The sequence below is a fragment of the Pezoporus flaviventris genome, unplaced genomic scaffold (genome assembly GCF_033815535.1).
Source record: "Pezoporus flaviventris isolate CSIRO_AGI_PZ_B2104156 unplaced genomic scaffold, CSIRO_AGI_Pfla_v1 ptg000015l, whole genome shotgun sequence".
Taxonomy (NCBI): domain Eukaryota; kingdom Metazoa; phylum Chordata; class Aves; order Psittaciformes; family Psittacidae; genus Pezoporus; species Pezoporus flaviventris.
In genome coordinates this window covers 44,693,876-44,717,496 of record NW_026892563.1, presented here as the reverse complement: position 1 = coordinate 44,717,496, position 23,621 = coordinate 44,693,876, and the positions used below count along the sequence as shown (strand labels likewise).

Below are 23,621 nucleotides of genomic sequence, written 5' to 3'. Positions count from 1 at the left end.
TTGCAGAAGGCCTTGTCTTACCACACAGTAAACCTCACTGAAGCTGGCTTCTTGTTCCATTCAAGAATAACCCTTAAGAGAACAAGATCTTGGTTTTAAGAGCTAAAATAGAGCACTCCTCTGTGCCCAGAAAGTAAAACCAAAGGAGAATGCTTTTTATCTTCCCTGGAGCTCAGAAAGCTGACAAGGGGCCATGCTGATCATGCAGAATGTACTTGACTTGACGCCACTAAACAATCTCCTTGCTAAGAAGGAACACAGCGATGACAACCTGTGGGACCCTGCCGCATCATTTTCATGTATATGCTGTAGGTATACAAACTCCTCCTGAGAATTCACATACCTGAAATAAAGCACTGAAAGCAGGTATTGGTTCAGAATAGGTTTTTATTTTGAAAATGTCATTTGTATCACATACAGTTCTGTCACACCACCAAATAACTATCAAATCCACTAGAAAAGATAAAATTATATTTACCAATCAAATCAGGTGAGTTACTTGGAAAACGTAACACTAAAAATACATAGCAGGCATACTATAAATCACAGAGTACAATACTGCATTTGGATCATCCAAGCCCAGTTTAGAAGTTATTTAGTATCCCACAAAGCACAAATAGGCAGAAATTTGGCAGAAAGAGCTAGTTACCAGTATGTTAAGAATCAAAGCTTATTAGCAGATAAAAGCTAATACTGACTATAGTCTATTATTATAAACATCAGTAAATACATAATTTAAACTTAGCTATGGAAAGGAACCCTGATTCTCTGGCAATTCCTGAGGAAGCCAAAGGAGCAAGCAGCACCCCATCAGAACGGACAATCCAGTTCCTGAAGATTTTAGTACAGGGAAATAGATTGGGATTAAACATATATAACACAGCCTTTATTCTTGGAAGAAGAAAGAGAACCAAAACAAATGCAAGCTTTATAACAGGTTTTATCTGTAGCAGTCCGTGAATGCTCCTTGGTGAGTTTTGACCATGAAGTCGCCCAAGGGACTGCTAGGATTTTGGTCTTTCCCATCAGTGTAGCTTAGTTTTCTGTACACCCTATGGAAAAGATTCATTTAGATAATATAAATAACACAAAAACACTATGCCTTCTGAAACTCCACTGAGCAGAATGAAACTGAAACAAGTCACTGCAGCAAGAGGTCAGAAAATCTTGTCTGCATTCCTATGTGCTTTCAGGTGGACAGGAAAATTGTCATCCTATGTCATTTCAATGTCTTCGTAATGCTACTACATTAACCTAAGTGAAACAAATAGCTACTGAACTTTGAGACGTAATCTTTGAATGTAATCACAAATAGCCAAAAGTGAAAGACAAGTCAGAATAATATTGTTTTCTTGCATAGAATTTAATAAATGTAAATTTTCTTTAACATCTATTTTAAACTATTTCGGTTTACATCTGGCAATTAAGTATAGCAGCATGGCTGCAGGACAGCATTCACACAGAGCTGAAGGAAACTTCATTACTTATTTCCTTTTCTGAAATCTCTTTCATAATCATCTAGATAAAGGCAATCAAGTTCCAGACAGGAAGATGATACTCCATTTCTTTCCACAGCCACTCATTACAACATAGAGCATTTTGCCACATGGCTTAGGCATAAAACTTTGAGGGCTCTGAAGCCGCTAAAGAAAAGCTTCACTCCTGGGAATCATTGAAGGCTAAGAATATCACACTATAGATCTAAGGAAGCTTGCCAGCTGAAGTCCATTTTGGCTACAAATCAGCAAACATGCATTTGTGTAAGTAAGGAACAAAGAAATAGATTTTATTCCAGATGGCTTGACAAGAAAGCATTCTGAAATCCTGATTTTCTACTCTTTCTTAAACTTCTCTACTTATGTGCATTAAGGAAAGGAAAATCTTTTCCTTCAGAGCAATTACTAATCTCGTGGAGATTGCTATTTTCTATGGAGTCAGGAAAAAGAAGAAGAAAAAAAGTAGTAATCCAAGAACTAAGCAGAAATTTACTCATCTAAGTGGGCATACTCAACATCACAGAAACAGCCATGTGTCATCAACAGCTTGACTTCAACCTTCTGTGATATCACAAATAACTGAATACAATATTTATCAATACTGTTACGTATTTATATAGAAGATTAAGTTTGAATTCCAGCTTTGCTTAAATTGAAACTTTTTTCTTTAAATCATGCAACTTCTTTTCCAGTTCGCTTCTCCACAGAAGGAGTTTAAAAATGCATTCAGGCTGCCTTTGAAGTTTTAATTCCAGCATCTCAAGCATAACATAGAATCATAGAATAGTTAGGGCTGGAAAGGACCTTAAGGTCATCCATTTCCATCCCCCCTGCCATAGGCAGGGACACCTCACACTAAACCATGGCACCCAAGGCTCTGTCCAACCTGGCCTTGAACACCACCAGGGATGGAGCATTCACAATCTCCCTGGGCAACCCGTTCTAGTGCCTCACCACCCTTACAGGAAAGAACTTTTCCCTTATATCCAATCTAAACTTCCCCTGTTTAAGTTTTAACCCATTATCCCTTGTCCTGTCACTACAGTCCCTAATGAAGAGTCCCTCCCCAGCATCCCTATAGGCCCCCTTCAGATACTGGAAGGCTGCTATGAGGTCTCCATGCAGCCTTCTCTTCTCCAGGCTGAACAGCCCCAACTTCCTCAGCCTGTCTCCATACAGGAGGTGCTCCAGACCCCTGATCATCCTCGTGGCCCTGCTCTGGATGTGCTCCAACAGTTCCATGTCCTTTTTACGTTGAGGACACCAGAACTGCACACAATACTCCAGGCGATGTCTGGCGAGAGCAGAGTAGAGGGGCAGGATCACCTCCTTCGCCCTGCTGGTCACGCTCCTTTTGATGCAGCCCAGGATACAGTTGGTTTCTGGGCTGCAAGCTCCCACTGAAGCTGGCTCATGTTCAGTTTCTCATCGACCAACACCCCCAAGGCCTTCTCCTTGGGCTGCTCTGAATCTCTTCTCTGCCCAACCTGTAGCTGTGCCCGGGATTGCTCTGACCCAGGTGTAGGACCTTACACTTGGCATGGTTAAACCTCATGAGGTTGGCATCAGCCCACCTCACAAGTGTGTCAAGGTCCCTCTGGATGGCATTCCTTCCCTCCAGGGTATCAACCGAACCACACAGCTTGGTGTCATCGGCAAACTTGCTGAGGGCTCACTCAATCCCACTGTCCATGTCAGCGACGAAGATGTTGAACAAGACCGGTTCCAACACTGATCCCTGAGGGACACCATTCGTTACTGGTCTCCAGCCAGACACTGAGCCTTGACCACAACTCTTTGTGTGCAGCCATCCAGCCAGTTCTTTATCCACCGAGTGGTCCATCTATCAAAGTGATGTCTCTCCAATTTAGAGACAAGGATGTCATGTGGGAAACATGACTGAGTTTGGGAAGGCAGCGTATCTTGTGGTGCCAGATTAAACATTTTGGCAGAGAGCATGCAAAGTGTTTTGGAAAATAAAATGAGAACATGTTTAGAAAACTTTCACTGATTTTTTTTTAATCCTGGTGTGTATTAAATTGGCTTGTAATTAAAAATAAAAGAGATCTGGAACTTGAGAATGCTTTAAAAGTCACTTATTTTCTAAGAAAAAGCAGATGTAGTAGGCCAGTGTCCAGGAAGCTGGAAGGAGTGTTATCCTTGCAGGGATCTAAATACACTGCCAGAAACGGTAACAGCAGGAGGAGAGGATCTTGATTATCTTCCAAACAGAGCCACTGTTTGTCTACACAGAACCATAATGCAGGTAACTATGCTCAATGCACAGAAGCTAACTTTTGAAAGCTGGGTGCTTTTTTTTGCTATATACTGTACTTCCCACATCCCAAGCATCTGAGAAGACTTGTTAGCTCAAACACAGAGCTACAATCAAAACAATTCTATAGTTATAGCTAAAATGATAAATACCTTTCTAGTGAACACAAAATAAGGACTAGAGTAGGCATTCAGTTAGGCCATCTTACTACATGTGTTCGCTGGCCATCCATGCTGAAGGCTGGCTAGGTTTTGCCCACGGACCATTACCTTTCAGGGTTCAAATTCAATCCAGGTTTGATTAGCTTGGGCTCTCCCAAGCATCCAGGCTGATTTTCATTCTAGAAGTATGCATGTAAGCTACAACCTCTATACCTTTAGCACAGACACAGAGCAGCAAGAATAGCTTCTGAATTCCTCACACCCCCCCCCCCAAAAGGGGCTTACCTTTCATGATGCTTTGATGCATTTCTGGGAGAGCTGCAATTCTTCATTGCTCCAGGCCAGCCAGAGCAGACATCTGCAATCCCAGATTCTGGTGATGAAAAGCAGTAGCATGAAGAGGGCAAGAACAACACTGACTAACACAGGCACTACACTATGTTGTTAAAAGATTAGCCTCCTAAGGCATGGTAATACTTCACTAGCATACTTCAATGATCAACTTTTCTCATGAAAATATTCTAATGTAAAAATTAATTTCAAATACATTTTATACATTGACTACATTGAAGTGTAAAATAGGTTTCTAAATACTTATAATTTATCACCATTAGAAAAAGGTAGAAAGAGAAGAAACAATGTTGAGTCCAGAAAAAGATGTAATACATAAAGTACGAGTTCAAAGTTGAGGAAGGCAAATTAAGACAGTCCACCTCAATCAAATTCTTTAGTTAATCAGTAATGAAAATGTACAATGCAAGAACCATGCAAACAAGTGCATTCCTTCTGCCATTTTCTTCTTGTATACCAGCTGACAATATTTCAAGTCACCTTCCTCAGTATTTTCAATTCCATATTAGTTGTTTTCTTGATGATAAGGTTCATAAAATACGGAAACATTAGTGATTTTACTTAGAAGAAAAAAAAGTTCAGGTTGTGTTATAGACATGCTTTAACCAAAATCAGATTTTTCAAAGGAAATTAAAAGAGATCTAAAATTTCAAATTAATGTAGGATGGGGTTTTTTTAAATTTCTTTTAATAATACAATGCTACTATCCTGAATTGGCAAAAGTCTATTTATCCAGATTAATTCACCTAAGCAAGTGACAGACGTCATGCAACAACGCAACAGCAAGTTGCTGTAAAGCTGAAGAACCCAAACAAAAGCCTTTGGTTATTAAAGTGTAGTACTAGCAAGCTATGAATTTGTGCCAACCGTTTACATGCAGAAAGTAAAAGCAATAGCAAACTTGAATTTAAAAAAGGAAGAGAAAACCAGCTGATAATAGCAACACCTATTTCTTTAGTAGAAAAAGTCCTGGCTAACTCAGAGAAAAGCTTTTTAAACAGCTGTTACCATGCTATGCAGGAAATCCTTTTCGGTATAGATTCTATACTTTTTGCAACACTTAAACATACTCAACTATTAGTAAGGAAAAAAAGGTGTCACTTAAACAGTGGTCTATTCAGATCTGTAGATTTAGCCTTTGAAGAAGTGCTCATGATTGCTAAAGTAGCAATTCATAAAGTTTCTGAAACGAACCTTGCAGGGAAGTTCCAGGAATGCTGAGAGAGATTTTATCTGAAGAGTCATGAAAACCAGAGTCCTGAAAATAAAGCATCAACAGATTACATTGATGGAAAAACTCATGTGTTATTTCACAGCTTGCCTCCAAGAAAATAACTGGGAACCTGGTAAGAAGGGCCTGAGTTAACATTTAAATCAACAAGTCTCATGATCCCAATGGAACCCAGTAAAGCTTTGTTTGCCTCATCTTGTCCATCTATAAAATGAACAAAACATCATCATTTCAGAAGGACACCACCTGAATTATAAAGGTCACCGATTGAGATTATTTTAACCAGTGACACAGTCTATTAAAATGCAACAAAATCTCTTAGCCAGCATTTTATGACCATTTTAAAGGTTATTAAATATAGTGAGCTTCCTTACACGATTCAGAACTGATTAAGTTGCCCCCCCCCAAAACACTAAACCTGCAAAAGAACTCTACTGACCGAAAAGCACCAGACACGTAGTCACTAAGTTTAAACAGATTCCAGACCTAATCTGTTCTTTTAATAGCTTCTCCAAATATCAGCCAAGAGCGCACAATCATTTATTTATTCAAGTTTTAAAAGGTCCTGAAGTACCTGACTCTGATAGCTGTGACTGTCAAAAAAGCTGGGGCTACCACCATTGTACGTGCTCAAAAAATCCATGCCAACCGTGGGAAGACCGACGTTTTTTCTGTGAGAAACTTGATCTTTCGGGGAAGGAGAATAACGCTCTGGTATATTTTTCAGTCGCTTTCCTGGTGAACAAATAAGATCATTTTGAAAGCTTCCTAGCCTTTTAACTCTGGGAATTGCAAGTAAAGTTCGGACGGGTGAGTTCACAAGAGCATTTACAGTTTCAGACATCTGTATTCCTTCGTATTTCCTTAAATTTGAAGCTCTCTGAAACCCAGGGAGTTTTGGAACAGCCTCCTTACACGACTGCTCATAGATCTCGTCGAATTCTCTGTCATAGCGCGTATCAAAGCTCACAGAATTCCTTAAATGACTCTTCACTAATCTGCCTTTCTCTTCAAGGTTTTGTGAATTTGAGCGAAGCCTTGTCGACGTCAAAGGCTTTTGGATTGCTGGGGAACACAGTTTGCAGTACAGTTTCTCAAACGCATCTTCGTATTTCTGAGGCATGTTTGAAGTGCTCTGCACCGCAGAGAGGGGGGAAAACGAGTGCTTGCGTTGGAAAGAAGTTAGTCTGTCAGAAGTTAGGTTTTCAGGATTTATTAGCAAAGTATTTGATGCTCTTGCGAGAGAACAGTTTGTGACTGGTGTTAAAGTGTTACTGTTGCTATAGGAACTGCAAGTAGACCAACGCAGCCCTAACGTATTACCATCAGGGAAGTCGGGTTTTTGAGTTTTACTTGCTTTTACCAGCTGAAGTGCCGTTGACCCTGAACTGGCTGTAGATGTTACAAAATGATGTTCCAAGGAACATTTGCATGCTGATTTTTCACCTTCTTTGCATTTTGAATTCTTCAGTATGACAGTAGTCTCTTCAACTAGAAAGGTCTCTCCCATTCTAGCCATAACATTAGGCAAATGGGTCTGTTCAGAAACTTTCTGCCCTTTTACAGGTACCAAATGGTGTTCTACACATGTTTCAGAGTTGTCTGCTTTGACTGCATTTGTATCAATGTGAGAATAAGGTACCAGACCTGAGAAATTCTTATTGGAACACTCGTCATCAGAGAGTTCTCCATTCTCATTTTCGTAAGTTCGATTCTGGATGTCTTCAATGCTATCGCTGCATATGTTGGGTTGTGCTTGCTTCAGATTAAGAGGCTTGAACCCTCTTATTTTGCCTACAGTGGCAGTGAGCTTTGGTCTTCTAGAATGCCATCTTTTGTGCCTGAAGCATCTAAACACATATTTTAACTCTTTTCTCCGAGACTCCTTTGTCATAAGCCTTGTAAGTATCTTTACCATTGCTGGATACAAGTCAGCGAGAGTTACATTGCTCCAGGAGCATGTCTCATCTGCAGACTGATACTCCTCTAAGGCACTATCCCAGCAACTTCTATTCAGCTCTGGAGAAGGTGGATCCCTGGGTATGGTTACTGTATTTGTTGAAATGGGAACACTAGAAAAGTGTAACCGTAGAGATCTGGAAGAACATTCATTCCAAAACTCTCCTTTATTTCTGTGAACAGCAGCTTGGTTGCCTACTCAAAAAACAAAACAAAAAGACAAATGAATCACAAAAGAAAGCAGAAGAAGGAAAAAACCCACAAACCCATTAGGGCACTTCCAGTAACGCATTACACGATTTAGGAATGACTGCATACGGTATGGATAGTCTTACTCTAATAGCATATTTCATTGAGCATTTTTGCCAGGCTAAGTGAATGATTAACATACAGTCTATTCTCAAAAAATTAAAAGGTTTTCTCTAGCTATATTGAATTAACAGATTACACAAGGCAGAAGTGAAATGTGTTGGAAAACACTATTAAATAAATTAGCCTAATATATAGATATAAAACATTTTCATTATAGAGGCAGACTGCTTTGCTCTTTGTGGATCTCTGAGCAGGAGGAATGGCCTTATCCTGCAGGTTTTGTTGCTCTATTCCCATATTACTTCAAATCTATGTACTTGGCTAGTACCAGTGCAGCTTTACATGCCACAAAGCATGATGAAGTCAACTCTTTTTGTAGTTGTTGGGCTTAAAAACATCTACACCAAAATTCTATCATAGGATTGCATCATGTCTGGAGAACCTCTGACGAAAGTTTACTAGCAAAGTACCACTTTGAGGACCAGTTACCAGCAGACCCAAAGCTATTCAATTTATGTTCCTTGCATTTAAAATGAGCAGAAGCAAAAAGTTAATTTTATCTCATTGAGCTCAATGCTGCTGAATTTTGTAGCTATGCATTTTTTTTCCTAAGTTCTTTTTATGTATAAAAGCTATTTAGTTGCTAATTTTCAAATAGATTTTGCATAAGCAAAATCATGTCTAACTTCTCTTCAAGAATTCAGCCTGTTGAACTTTTCTGTTGGATAAGCAGCGCCTCTGGGTTTCCATATTTATTTCTAACAAATTTTAAGGAAAACACATTTCATAACTAACATATTTGACTAACATCCAAAAGATTTGGTTGTACCGATCAGTTCTCGCACTGGTGAAGCTGAAGGAAGCCCTTTCAATGAGCCTTCAGGTGCTACCTGAAAACCAAAGAAACAAGAGACACATAATCTAACATCCTGATTTTTTGCATATTAAAAGTAACATCAAAGTGTTATTTTTGACTCCTCCTACTCTCTCCTTACTATATTAGATCATGTACAGTTATGGTTCTAAGGGATTTCGTTAATTTTAGACAAGGGGGAAAAAGTCTAGTCTAAGATTTCAGTAAGAATTGTTGTCACTTGTTTAATCTTAGAAAGCTAGTTATCACCTTGGTAACTTCCATGTTATGTATTATACTTTAATCATAGAGCGGTTAGGGCTGGAAAGGACCTTAAGATCATCCAGTTCCAACACCCCTGCCATGAGCAGGGGCACCTCCCACTAGACCATATCACTCAAGGCCCTGTCCAACCTGGCCTTGAACACTGCCAATCCCTTTCCCAAATAACATAAGTTACACATGGATATATACACCTGGATAATCTATACGTCTCTGGCAACTCCAGTAGGAAACAGAAGCCATTCCATGTAACACAACCCTTTGCCTCCAATTCCCTCGACCCCTCAAAACCAAAATAAAGCTAAACCACCAATTTTCTCTTCAAACCTCAAATTTAGACTTTTCAGAAAACTTACTGAAGGTCAACTCAAACATCAGGGTTCAAAGAACAAAGTATAAATTAAAGAAAAAACCTTGGTATAATCTGTCTTACAAACCATTGCAGTCAGAGACCTGAGATACTGCGATATTTATGTAGACAGCAAGCAGGAGAGGAACAATGAAACACCAGAGAGTTTGTATTAGAATTCATTATGCTGCAGTTAGAGAGTTCTTATTTTATTCTAGTTAGCTAATAACAGGAGAAATATGTTACCGCAATCCATTTGGGAATATTTCTAGCATTATCTTGTACTATCACATCCACTTGAACTTTTACTTTCTCTTGCTTTTTCCCATCATCTACATGTGGATTCTGAAAGGGAAAAAAAAAAAAAAGAAAAAGGGAATTAATTAAAACACATAAAAGTTACTAACACTGACAAAAATATTACTTAGGTCTGTTTCAAGCCAGTGTTATTAAGATGAGGATATCCAACCAGCATAAACTTGTTTTCAATATACACGTTTTATGTGTACATTAGGTGGGGAAAAATGTGTACATTATATGTACATTTTATGGGGGGGAAAAATCCTCCAAACAACTGTGAAGGAACTGTATGTGAAGACATATAAAAGAGATAACTAACTAGTTTACTGGTGCAGGCAAAAGCGGACAGTGCCTCAGAAGATGTGATAAAAACAAAACCAAGAAAAGGAAAAGAACTCTAGTGTTAGGTTAAAAAGCACTGGTGATAATCTTTACACGTATTATTGACACCCATGACTTCATGTACAAATCAAAATCTACTCTGTAACGCACCTTTATGTAAAATCTAAAAGCATTGGGTGATAAACGGCAAACGTTTCTCATTAGCAAAACTCCCACTCTCTGAAGAGGTCTGTATTAGCTGTTGTCAAAGATAGCACAATACCTAGTACTATGCTAAGCAAATAAGGAAAGTAAATTACCTTTTTGGTGGTCTGTGTTTGAGAAAGAACAACACAGTTTTGGAATGGCTGTGCACACAAAGCATGCGTTGGATTTTTCTTCATCAATGTAACTATTTCGGGTAGCCCTGCTACCCACTGACTAGTAAGGGAAACTGCAGCAGAAGATGCCAGTCTGCTTTTGTTATGGCAGCCATTATTTCAGATTTACGGGTTTTTTAAATCATGTTACCTCTTTAAACTGGACTCTCAGGTGAATGATCATATTTTCTGTAAGTGTTTTCACATGGTGGTTCATCTGATTATTCCTTTTCTATACCTGTAATAGCCTTCCTCAGGATTGCCTGTTCTATGAAATATGTTGCACTGCTTTCTCCGATATACTGATAATACCAAGACATAATATTACTTCATATTGGCCTTCGTGATGTTATTTATTGACTCTCTCATTTGCTATACTTACTAAAAACATGCATTAAGACGCAGACTACACAGAGCATTCTGCTGACTGGCACATGTAAGGTACTCAAATAGCTCAATCATTTCTATTGAACATAAAATTACTGTGTCCCATTACACACCAGATATTTTTACCTGGAAGCGAATGTCTTCAAATTTTCTTCTTACTGAAACTATCTCAGCATCACTTTCTTCACCTATAATTTGAAGACAAATAATAAATCAAATCCAGTTGAACTCAAAATCAAAACAGAAACGTTTTTAAACACACCCTGTATAACTTACTGACTAAATTGGTTTAATGTTAGAAAACTTTTTATCTGGACTACATTTCAAGTCCAATTGAAAACCACAGTTAATTAAGGGTTCAAGAAGAGGGAAGATAACTTGTTTGTAACCAGCTCTTCAAGATTCATGCTAACCATTTTGGAGAGTAAAATATTTACAAAGCATTCCTCTGCAGGATTCATTAATGCATGCATTTCCTCTCATTTCCCACTACTGCTTTAGAACTGCCAAGGTGAGAAATAAGACGGGGTTGAAAAAGGTTAGAAAGCAAATTCAAATCTTCCAACTCAATTTTTAGGTGTTCTATGGGTACTTTCATGAATGAAATGCAGCAAACCATCCAACTCATCACTAGCTAAAGCCTTAGCCTTTCAGGGTCATAAAACACATGACTGCATTGTAAGACTGCAATTCTGAATTCTCCTGGCTGTTTTATCTTTATTCCACAACTGTGTTCACTGCAGGGAAGGAAAGAGCAACGCTGAAAAGGAAACAGTGAGTAAAAATAATCTTGGTTATGATATCTACCACATCACTGCCTCTTCAACACTATCCTTAAATTACTAAAATCAGAATAAAAATTTTTCCAGCTAATCCCATCTTCCTTTTTCTTTTCCTATCAGTGTGATCATCATCTGGAGCTCTGCAGACAGCTGCTGCCATAGCACTAGGACAAAGATACATACGAAAGCAATGCTATTATCTCTTTGTGGGAGACAAGTTCACATCTTCCAGTGAAAATGTTGAGCACCCAGAGGGTTGCCTTTGACAGTCTACATGACCCCAGTAGAATTATTATAACTGAATCCAACACTTGTCAGATTACCACAGTTTCTTCCCACAAGACCAATGGAAATCATGGTCACTTTACCCACAGGAAATCAGCTACTAAGCATCAATAGTTGATGAAGCAGTAAGGTTAATCATAGAATCAGCCATGCCTTTAAGATCATCAGGTCCAACCCTTACCCCAGGACTGCCAAGTCCATCACTAAGCCATGTCATTAACGGCCTCAATTACATGTTTTTTGAACACTTCCAGGGATGGTGATTCCACCACGTCCATGGGCAGCCTGTTCCAATGCCTGAGCATCCTTTCAGAGAAGGAATTTTTCCTAATATACAGTCTAAACCTCCCCTGATGCAGCCTGAGGTTGTTACCTCTTGTCCTATCGCTTGTTACTTGGTAAAAGAGAGCAGCCACCTCCTCTCCCCCTCCTCCTTTCAGGTAGTTGTAGAGTGATATGGTTCCCCTGAGACTTCTCTTCTTCAGAACTCCATTTTCCTCAGCCATTCCTCATCGGACTCATTGCCCTTCTCTGAACCTGCTCCAGCAACTCAATCTCTCTCTTACAGTGAAGGGCCCAGAAATGAACACAGCATTTGAGGTGTGGCCTCACCAGTGCCAAGTACAGGGGGATGATCACTGTCCTAGCCCTGCTGGCCACACTATTTCTGATACAGGCCAGGATGTCACTGGCCTTCTCGGCTGCCTGGGCACAAGCTGGCTCATGTTCAGTGGCTGCCAGTCAGCACCCCCAGGGCAGACCAATACTTTATTTGTACCTGCTGTTAACAGGCTTTGCATACTTTTGGAACAAAAATGATGTATAATAGCTGGAAGAAACACTGCCTTCACCAAGACGTGCAAAGTACTCTACATGAATACTAAAGATGGAAAATCTGCCAGAGCTAAAGTTTCAGCACTCACTGAGGCTGCTATAAATCCTCTCCAGTCTCTTCCTAGAACATTCAGAAGAGAAGGAGGAATGGATAATCATATTCTTGTATTCTGCTATGCAGCCACCACAGCCTGAACTGCATCACTCATTTATCCCACGAGTGCAGAAGACACAAAGGGCACTTTGAGAAGACGAGCTACAGATGCCGCTGAAATTTGTTTCCCATCCTCTCAAAGGAAAGGAGGATAAGTTTCAGATTGCTGTTTTCCCCTCAACAGAGGGGAAATCATCTGCCTTAGAGACAGCTATGCAAACGAAGCACCTAACATATACCAAAGTATTTAAACACCAGTTAACCATATTTTGCTGTAACTGCCCTTTAAATCATTAAATGCTGGTTACCACCTAGCCATAGTTCAATTGATGCAAAACAGTAAGTTTTTATATGCACAAGAATAAAAAGGTTTTGAGTAATACAGGTTTTAAATATTTAAACAACAGTCCTTCGAAGATTGTTACTACTGATTAATACAATCAAATAATTATTTTGGAGTACAAGGACAAAACCACCCAAAACTTTGCAGACAGGGCACAAAACTGAGGTTGAAACTGTTACAAACACTACTGAAGACTTACTGTTACAGGACAAGATGAATGCAATGTTTGTGTCTACCAAACCACTAGAAATTATCGTGTATATGTAATTGTAAATTACATTGTAACATTACAACATTGTATTGTATATATTGTAATCATTAATAAAATTTCTATGGCAACTTACACCAAAGTTTTACTGTTCCTTTCTTTATTAAGAAAATGCAATTGAACATATTCCATGCTGACTTCCCAGCATAACAGGGATTCAGGACTGAGGTTTTGAAGAGTAACAGGGATATTGATTTCATACTACAGTATTACCAGTAACTGAGTCTCTGGCTGTTCCTATTCTCTACTTTCTGAAAGGGTACAGATCACTTAAAATTATTTTTACTGTATTAGAGAATTATGGAAAAGTTATCAAAAGGAACATGACCAGCAGGGCGAAGGAGGTGATCCTGCCCCTCTGCTCTTGTGAGACCTCACTTGGAGCATTGTGTGCAGTTCTGGTGTCCTCAACATAAAAAGGACATGGAGCTGTTGGAACAAGTCCAGAGAAGGACCACAAGGATGATCAGGGGACTGGAGCACCTCCTGTATGAAGACAGGCTGAGGAAGTTGGGGCTGTTCAGCCTGGAGAAGAGAAGGCTGCGTGGAGACCTCATAGCAGCCTTCCAGTGTCTGAAGGGGGCCTATAGGGATGCTGGGGAGGAACTCTTCGTTAGGGACTGTAGTGACAGGACAAGGGGTAACGGGTTAAAGCTTAAACAGGGGAAGTTTAGATTGGATATAAGGAGGAAGTTCTTTACTGTGAGGGTGCTGAGGCACTGGAACGGGTTGCCCAGGGAAGTAGTGAATGCTCCATCCCTGGTGGTGTTCAAGGCCAGGTTGGAAAGAGCCTTGGGTGACATGGTTGAGTGGGAGGTGTCCCTGCCTATGGCAGGGGGTTGGAACTGGATGATCTTAAGGTCCTTTCCAACCGTAACTATTCTGTGATTCTATGATTTGCAATCTTTTTCAAAAACTTAAAAAAAAAAAGGTAGAGAAAGTAAATTAAAAACCCACCTATGTCAGATGCATCCACATGGGAGTTCTCAGGAAATTCCTTAAAAGCACATGAAAGTAATTTTAAGACCTGGTAGCATGAACTGTTTCAACTAGTCTGTCTAATTTTCTGCTCTCACTACTTGTTCAACTTTTTGGGGATGGAGGTGGTAATGAAACAAACCAAGCCATATTCCACAAATTATGTCCAAATGACACCATCTTTATTAAGAAATCTGTACACAAATCTGTCTTGATTCATATCTCATTATTCAGTGGGGAAAACTGTTTTCTTCCCCGTCCTTCTATATTCATACAATGCAAGGAGAAGTTACACAAGAGCAAAACTTCATCTGACAGATGAATTCTAATCACCAAATCCTGTACCTACAGATTTTCTCTTATTCATGTTTCCTGAACTGCCCACTTTAACCAATTCTTAATTGCTTACTTCAACCAATCTTAATATAGTATTTCAAATTGGGGTTTTTTGCTCTATTTTGTAGAAGTTGCATAAAGAAGCTCATTTATATGGATAAGGATATATCTAAATGTTTTCATTCTTTTCTAAATGTTTACAATCTACATCTGACACCATATTCTTCAGAATTCCTTTAAAAGTCTAAATCCCTTCTGGCCCTCACCAATATGAAGTTAGCATATTGTGGGTTAAGATGTCATCAATGAAATGAGACAATCCTAACTACCATCCATGTAGAACAAAAAATTAGGAGGGGCCAATGAGAAGGCCTGTAACACTCCTCAAAAGTGATTATTTTCTCCTTGAAAAGATAGGGAGTCAAAACTTGCTCTAGATGATGACAGATTTTTAAAATGAGTAATTTAAGAAGTTAGACACACATGCTGCCTGAGGGAAAGGACACTTGACCTTTTAAAGCCTATGCCAAACTCCTTTTGGATAGCTCTCCCTTTATACAGACTTAAAAGATGCCAAAATCCATGGCTGATATGGCTGCTATTCATAATCTAAATAGTACAATGGGGGGGGGAGGATATGTAACGATATGAAACATATGCAAACACTAACACATAAACAACATAGAGACATCGTAAAAAAAAGGAAATAAAAATAATTAAAAAATCCATTAATTCACTGTCACAAAATGTATCAGACCACCACATATACAAGGCAAAACTTGAGTTTATCACCATCCCAAAGCACAGAATGTATCAGGGGAGGAAACAATCGGGGGAAGTATAGCAGATGATCAACATTAACCAGAACCTGAAGGTTTTAATTTTAAATGGACACACACTGGGTAAGTAAAGACACATCTTTCCTAAAAGAATGCAACTACCCTTGGGGAACTACATGAGGGGAAACATAAAGCAGTTGTGAGATATCTAATGTTTGAAGAACTACAGTGAAAGAACTGCATTAAAATACCTTAAGCCCTCTTCTCTTTCTTTTTTCCCCGAGAAGTACTTACTTAAGGAGAATAAACTGATTCAATTCAGCAATTAGTAGGTCTTTAAAATCTAATTTTATAGCTGTGGTACAGGAACACCTGCTCATGCTCTCTTTTTCTTAGCTTTTGACTACAGAAACACATTTTCCCAAAGAGGCTTTATAAAAGTGGATGCAATGTGGTGCCCATACCTGACATACCGTTGGATGTTCATCTTCAAAATCACCGGTCTGTTGCTTTGGCATTTCTTAGCACACATGGGAGGAAAAAGATAAGTCTATTTCAATCTGATAGGTCACAGATCAATGCTGTACCTGAACTCATTACTTCATCATTTGTATATACCCTTACCTTGAAAAATATTTAACGAGCATTTAACAAATGTAGTACATAGGACTGAAACAAAGAATAGACAAGCGACAGAACAACATCCTAGTCAAATACATCATACTAATTCTGACCAGAGGTGTACATCTACCGTATTACATGTTTGCTTCTTGACCCAGAAAGCACCCCAGAAAATAAAATCTGTCCCTTTATCAAGTGGTATCAATTATAGGAAAAGACTACTGCAAACATTTGGTGTATTTTTCTTGGCATAGGTTGAAACGGACAAGAAAAAGACCAACTACTCCTGAAACCTGAGGGTAGAGCCTAATACCTCTCTTTTGCATCTTTCTAATGAACTTTGGCATTTGGGGCCTTTCCAAAAGTGCTATGCCTGTCTTCCAGCACAGCTAGACCCACCTACAATCTTTGTGGGCTGTTTCCCCATTCCCCACCCCTCCTTTATTTCATAAGAAGCAATATAAAGAGAACAAGAGCTGTTAATTTAGCAGACATCTCCCATTTTTACATTGCAATCTATATTTTGTTCATCAGCTGTCACAACTCAAATGGATTTAAATAAAACTCAAAAGCTATTAGACTCACAAAGTAGCTATCTTCAAATAAATGAGACTTCCACAAAGGCTTATTTCACAGTTAGCCTCTAAGCCAGATATTTTTGCTATTAAATTTACTCAGACCAAAAACTGCTTCCATATTGCTGAAAAAAGTTAACTTTGACAAGGCAACAGTTAGAAATGTATCTGTAACAAGCTACAACCTTTCAAGTTTGGATGAAACCTTGGTTGGATGAAGCCTTGGGTGGCATGGTTTAGTGTGAGGTGTCCCTGCCCATGGCAGGCGGGTTGGAACTGGATGATCTTAAGGTCCTTTTCAACCCTAGCTATTCTATGATTCTAAGTTGGTATACAGTGCATACGATTATGATGTGCACGTAAAAATTATTTCACAAACCTACTGTTAATACTGCCTAAATTGCAAATATTCAATCTTTCCCAGAAGATCTTTATTTCAAAACACATGACTCTGCTGGTACTAAAGCTGTAGTGGGACTTCTCAAGATCAAATGCACATGATAAACTGCAACTTCAAAAATAAATGTAATATCTGTGCTTTAGCAAATATGTTTACCCTAAATTAAGCGAGTTTGTTTAATGACATATTTGCTGTCCTTGGTTTCTTTCCTGTATTTCTGTTTCCAGATAAGCTGATGCCAAATGTCACAAATTATTTTGCCTTTTTTTTTGTTGTTAAATTGTGAGAAAACTTCTCTCTTACCTAACTCTATCACATAGGCGCTATTTACCTCTATAAACACTTCATATTACTTAATAGCGCCAATCACACATCTAAACATCTCCATTTTTCTAAAGGCTTAAAGTATAAAGAAATCTAAATATCTCATCTACTGCTTCTTCCATTTTAAAGCCGCACCTAACTTACTTCTAGACATCTAACCTATTCTTCAGAGCAACTCCATATTCTCCAAGAAACATATTTCAGGGCTTCCTTACTGTTTACATTTGGAAGGCTTTTCCAATACTTAACTTAGAAGCTTACTTTTGTTTTTCTCTCCCTCCCCCCTTAAATCCTCTCTCCAGTGGCTCTAGCAATTTTTAATCCACCCTTCTGTGACTCACTCCAGCCAGTCAAGCTGCTATCAAATACAAACCAAAGTACTTCACTTAATTTAACAGTTTTATCACTGTTAAACCTTTTTGGTGCTATGCATACTAAGCACCTGTGCATATCTTTTAGGACAGTGAGCACTATTCTTGGTTGGCTCAACCAACCTTCTAAATTGCCTTTTCCTGCATTTAATTATTCCTACTTGTCCATTACATTGTGTAATTCCATGCAGAGAAGTTCAAAGTTTACTTCAAGTTTTAGACCCAATTTAGAAAGGTAACCAGATTATCTTTCACAGTGGTCATCCCTACTTGGTATCATCTGCAAGTTAATTAAGAGCATCCCTTACTCTATTTACTTAAGTGAAGTATAAGCTAGTAATTTGCTTGGGAGAAGTCCTGGAAAAAAGTCTGTCATGTTTTCCCCTCAACTTGGACACAGACCATTGATAACTATACTGAGCACAGACTTCCAACCAGTAGGAAATTGGGCTATAAAACCACTCTCTCATACAAAGTTAATGAAGGGTATTATACCACTGCAAGGCTCTGGCTTCAGGTTGTAACCTCAGGAAATTTATGTCCAGTGTTTTGCAGAAAACTACAGTAATGCTTCCTTTAGAATATATTAGACCCATCAGCATATATTTTCTAGAAATTAGAGGCAAAGGTATAGATCATATGAATCTTCTTGTATCAGACCCTTATTTCTTGTCTTAACATTTTAATCTAATAGGCTGATACAAAACATATACTTGAACCCTGTATGGAGAAGTTTTTTGGTACTACTCTAAAGGGAGAGAGACAGCATAGGCTGTGTTTTGTCCTCAGATGTTCGGCATGAAAGTTTCTCAGACCAATGTCATAAAATAAGCAACAGCAAGAAAACCCCCATGTCAAAACCTTAAGAGAAGAGGGCCCAAAATATCTTTGCTGTGCTACAAATCCTAATTTCCCCCCGTTATTTATCTCAATAAAAACACGTTTTCTATTGAAATATACAGCTCCTTCCAAAAACAAGGAGAAAAGATTTAGATGTCACATCTCTCTAAGTAGGATCAGAATTTCATTTTGTGGTGCAGTCTTGGTTTGACTTCCATCACGATACTTGGTCTTTAATGAAATAACCATACACAACTTCTTCCTCCAGGCAGCCCGATTTATTCAGGATACAGAATAATCTACTAAATTTTTGATAGCTCATCATGTGACTTCATGAGATTCCTTTAACACTTATCTTTTAATATGCCTCCTTATCTAGTTATTTTCAAAAAGATAGCAACTTCCACTATCTCCACTAGTACACCCATGTAAGTCAGGGTTGGAATTCTTAGATTTGACAAACATGGGACAGAACTGACAAATACAACAAAAGCTGTCTGATATAAGGAGATTATTTTAACCATTTTGTGATGATAGCAATATCAATTATAATGTATTTATTTATCTTAAATATTTGAAACTGCTTTTCAAAATCCTTACAAATGTAAGAATTGCTGGGGTTTTGTTGGTTCCCCCACAAAAAAAAGACAACAAAACAGCAAGTACCCTAAAGTTTGGTATAAAATCAGGACTGCTTTTATTAAGTGAAGACTGGATATGGTAATTTACAACACTTCTATTCATTAAAAACACTTTACCTGCATTCCTTTGACTTCTTCTATTCCACTGCAATTAGAAATAAGGAGAAAAAAAAAGTTAAAAGAATCTTAGACTAGTAAAGTTATTTTAACTGATACCTTTATTTAGTTTAGTACATCTTACAACTGAGCACTTCAAAAATAACCATTCAATTTACTTCAGGTTTCACAATGCCTGGCCAGAAAAGCCACAAATACATGGTAAAACTTACCCTGTCATTCACTTCTTCTCATACCATTGCTGTTAAAATCACTTCAAGAACATAAGCTATAGCTACCTTATCCCACATAAGAGGCTAAGACAGAGAACTCCTCTTACAGTCCTTAAAGATGTAGTCTGTAAAGTTATGCAGCAGTGCCTGGTAGATGACACACAAAGTATGAACAGAAGTGGAAAGGGAAACAGACTCCTTTCCGACTCCATTAAAACCACTCTTGCTCCCAAAGACTGACTTTCACTCCTCCTCACTCTGTGGGGTTCAGAACAGCTTCTGTGTTAAGTGCCAAGACACACTACATGACTTGGCTTTTTACACAGATACTAGGAACGTAGCAGCAAGGAGAATTTTGATAGTTACGTGAGAAACACAGATTTTGACGCAGTTCACTGCCGAGTGTTTATGGTGAATTTTAGGAAATAGAAAAAGAAAATACTGCTTGTTTAATATAAATACTCAGAAGAAAAAAATACAGCTAATATGCTGTCCTGGGTTCAGCAGTAGCAGTCATGCAGCAGCAATGGCTTTAGACTGGCACAAACAGCGAGTACTTTGGCTGCAAAGATACTTTAATTACTCTAGCATTATTTTATGGAAAAGAAGTCTAAAGATTAAACTAGTAAGCCCTTCAGAATTGAAAAGCTGATTACCTGAACCTACACAAATGGATTCAGTGCAAGTTAACTTCAATGCCAATACTGTGAGGAAATCCAGAACCATGTGCCCCCAACAGAGATCACTTTAAAGTATTTTTCCAGGTTTACCAGTGGTGCTAACCGCTAGTAAAATAGTCATCTGTTTAAGTCTACCTCATCTGACAGACTTAACCAGTCCATCCTGAAACCTTATTTTAAAGCAGATGTTGACTTCATTAATACCTCTTGCAAATATTATATGGCAGAGCAAGATTTAAACGTGTTCCTATATATATTATATATATAAAAGAACACAATTGCTACATTTTGACTGCATAGGAGGACTAAATTATTAGATACCTTAAATAATTCCTGCTTCCAGGTTTTTATCTTCTTGGTTGATACTTGCTCCCAGTGTTTTTGTCCTAGAAATAACAAGCAATATCAATATAAATATAGCTTTTCACAACACTGCCAATACTGAGTATCATTCTAACAAACAAAACACTTAAGAAGAACACATTACATAGTAACAAAATATTATCAAATCTTGAATTCCCTCTAGTACAATTGCTGAAATAAAAACTTAGAGATAATTCTCTTACAAATAAGAGACTATTGTAATTTCAAGTTTATTGAGAAGTCAGACCAAAAAAAAAATAAAGAACAATTACATGTTGAGTCTAACACCATTGAACTAAAAAACCCAATGAGCATTACAGATCCAGATGCTACAAAGAGAGGTAAAAAAAAAAGTAGAGATTATTTTATTTCTTTGATTTTATTTAATCTATGTACACTACATGGTAACTGGGGTTATTTAAAGCCATAATTTACGCTCTACAGGACTGAGATCCATACTCATCCCAAACCAAACAGAGGTTACGAAACACAACCTTTCACAAATCCAAGACTGTGTATTACAGTGCTGCCTGCATGTTTCTTCCCTCTCCAGATGAACAATGTATATAAAATGCAAGCTTCCCAGTCTGCAAAATCCTTGTGAAAGTAAATCGTGTTCCGTACAACAATTATATTGGGCTTGACACTGTGGTAGCACTTCAAGTGTATGTTCAGTAAGTTCTACTTCACAAGAATTGATATGGCAATCTGAGTATCCTAATCCTTACTTCATTCATAATAATAAATGGCAGAACATTTCATTTCCCATTAAAGCCAGCAAGACACTAAGTCACAAGTCCCACAAAACCCCTGAGAATGCAGTTTAGAACAGCAGGGCTTTGGTTGGGATTGCTGGGGTTTTTTTTACAGTAAACTTTCCATGAGCATTATCACCTCCATAACAGATTGACAGTTATAATGAAACACTGGAAAAATATGCTATGGCACAATTTGGTATAGATTTACACTAACCACATGGGAACATTCAATGAAAAGTTAAAGAGACCACCTGCCCAGTCCACCCTGACATTTAACAGAACTGAAGCTTATCAGAGCAACCTTCAGAATTGTGAGCAGAAACTACACAATCCATTCATGCCTACCAACTTCCTTTGATTCTTCCCCTTACTTGTCATCCAAATATTAACCACTGTTATCCTGATCTCTGCTAATAACTCTTTTCTGTTGTCTAAAACAGCATGCAGGACTAACGTGAGGCATATAAACAAATTCCCCAGGTATTACATGCACTTGTAAAAGTTCACATATGATATGCCACACCTAAGTAGACAAAAAACACTATCTGTTGTAATTATATATTATATGACTGCCAACAATTGCATGCTTTAGTAAGTCTAAATACACAAGCATGTAAATATCAGAGCTTTGAGAAGTTCTTACCATCAGGCGTATCGTAAGTGAGAGTTTCCATGGAAATAAGTAAATCATCTTCAAAAGGATGATTATACTAAACAAAAAAGGACCATTAAAGATTACAATAAACGATAAAAATAATGCTTTAAACATGCATGTTAAGGATCATTTTTAGACAGTGTTGTTTTGACCAAACTGTTTCATTATAAGCGTGCTGTTTTATTGGCTGAAATAGAAGTCAGCAATCTGGAAATATTAATTCTTGAGGAAACACACGTATTTTAAGCATAGATGTAAATCATTCAATCTCAATAAATCAGCCACAGACAAAAGCTTTCAGAGAGTTTTCTAAACCGGTTAAGTTACTCTATTGCAGTTTCTTCTAAACTTCCTCTGTAGGGTCCGGTAGTAGTCACTTAGCCTAGCCCTACAGCTCATGATGCGCAAAAACTCCAGACCCGGCCTTATGCCAGCACCAAGACATTAACACAAAACATTTCCCTTCAATGGTAATGTTGACAACCCTGAACAAATACATGCATCTCTGGACAGAGATTTATGGTTCCCACATCTTTTAACACAAACCGGCTCTAAAGTAAGGATTCCTGGAGGGAGCCACCCACTTGTTTCTGTAGTTTCATTGCACGTACTGGCTAATTTGGGTTAAGGGCACCATAAAGACAACTTGGACTTAAAACTGAGTCACTAGTTCAATATTGGCAGTCCCAGATCTAGGTCTTACGGACGTATGTGAGGAGCTAGCTCTTTTCTAGCCGAGTCACAGGGGTGCACGGCTCAGCACAAACCGCAAAGCTGCAAAACCCCGGGGGACGGCTGCTTTTGGCAGCCAGAAGAAAGAGGTTGTGACACCACAAGCAGTTAACTGTCAAGAGAATTCAGTTCCTGTACCTTAGCGCACAGGCAGAGAATTGAACTTTATCACTCATGACAGCCGGGGACTAGGAGGGGGGCAGGCAGAAGGGGAGCGGAGAGCGCCGCCCCTGCCCGATGCGAGCCGCTCAGAGCGCCTTCCAGAGGGACGCAGACAGGCAGCCAGGCCCGGCCGCACCACAAGCCGTTCGCGACAAGGAGGCCGTAAGCACAACTCGCCCCCGAGAAAGGCGATCGAGGGAGGGCAGCGGCCGCGCAGCTGACAGGGCTTCCCCGCAGCCATCGCCTCAGGACGGCTACCACAGCCCAACGGGCGGGCCGGTGCGTGAGAGCGGCTCTCACCCGTTCCAAGATGCGCTTGAAGGAGGCCACGAAGCGGGCGTTGCTCAGCCGCAGCCGCTCGTCCAGGTCCAAGGCCATGGCGGGAGCCTCCCCTCCGCCGCGGCACCGGGGGACGGCGGGGCCGCCGCCACACGCTTCCGCTCCGCCCCACGCCAATTCAAATTGCCCCCCGGCCCGCGCCAGGGCTTTCCGACCCATTTCCCGCCTCTGATTGGGCTTTGCTCACGTCAGTTTAGACTCCGCAGCCTATCCTAGTGTGGCTGGGGCGGCCTTCTCATTCTGATTGGATGCTCCGGCGTCCGAGCGCACACCCCCTGCTTACGTCACCCGCTTCGACGCCCTCCCATTGGGTGCAGGGCTCGCAGAGGGTTGGAAGCGGCACAAAGGCACTATTCTACCTAGCAACAGCGGTCGCCGGGAGCTCCCATTGGAGCACCGGAGAGCGGTGCAGGCC

At 39.3% G+C, this 23,621-nt stretch overlaps 1 protein-coding gene across 1 annotated transcript; it reads right to left on the bottom strand.

Annotated features, from left to right (window-relative positions):
- On the bottom strand, positions 1-23,249 carry HJURP (Holliday junction recognition protein). Its single transcript, XM_061454499.1, has 13 exons — positions 23,168-23,249; positions 21,962-22,028; positions 20,423-20,583; positions 19,306-19,333; positions 15,881-15,936; positions 14,281-14,320; positions 10,784-10,845; positions 9,516-9,614; positions 8,594-8,675; positions 6,089-7,668; positions 5,478-5,541; positions 4,218-4,305; positions 1-1,052 (listed from the first exon to the last, which is right to left on the bottom strand). The coding sequence occupies exons 1-13, from the start codon at positions 23,243-23,245 to the stop codon at positions 941-943; spliced, it is 2,517 nt and encodes an 838-aa protein (XP_061310483.1). The 5' UTR covers positions 23,246-23,249; the 3' UTR covers positions 1-940.
- Between the last annotated feature and the right edge of the window lie 372 nt (positions 23,250-23,621).

Excerpts from the sequence above, each read along its gene's own strand:
- HJURP (XM_061454499.1), bottom strand. The coding sequence starts at position 23,245 with ATGGCCTTGGACCTGGACGAGCGGCTGCGGCTGAGCAACGCCCGCTTC. Across the intron at positions 9,615-10,783 it reads TTGAAGACATTCGCTTCCAG|AATCCACATGTAGATGATGG; the intron begins GTAAAAATATCT and ends TTTCCCTTTCAG. Across the intron at positions 7,669-8,593 it reads TACAACCAAATCTTTTGGAT|GCAACCAAGCTGCTGTTCAC; the intron begins GTTAGTCAAATA and ends TTTTTTGAGTAG.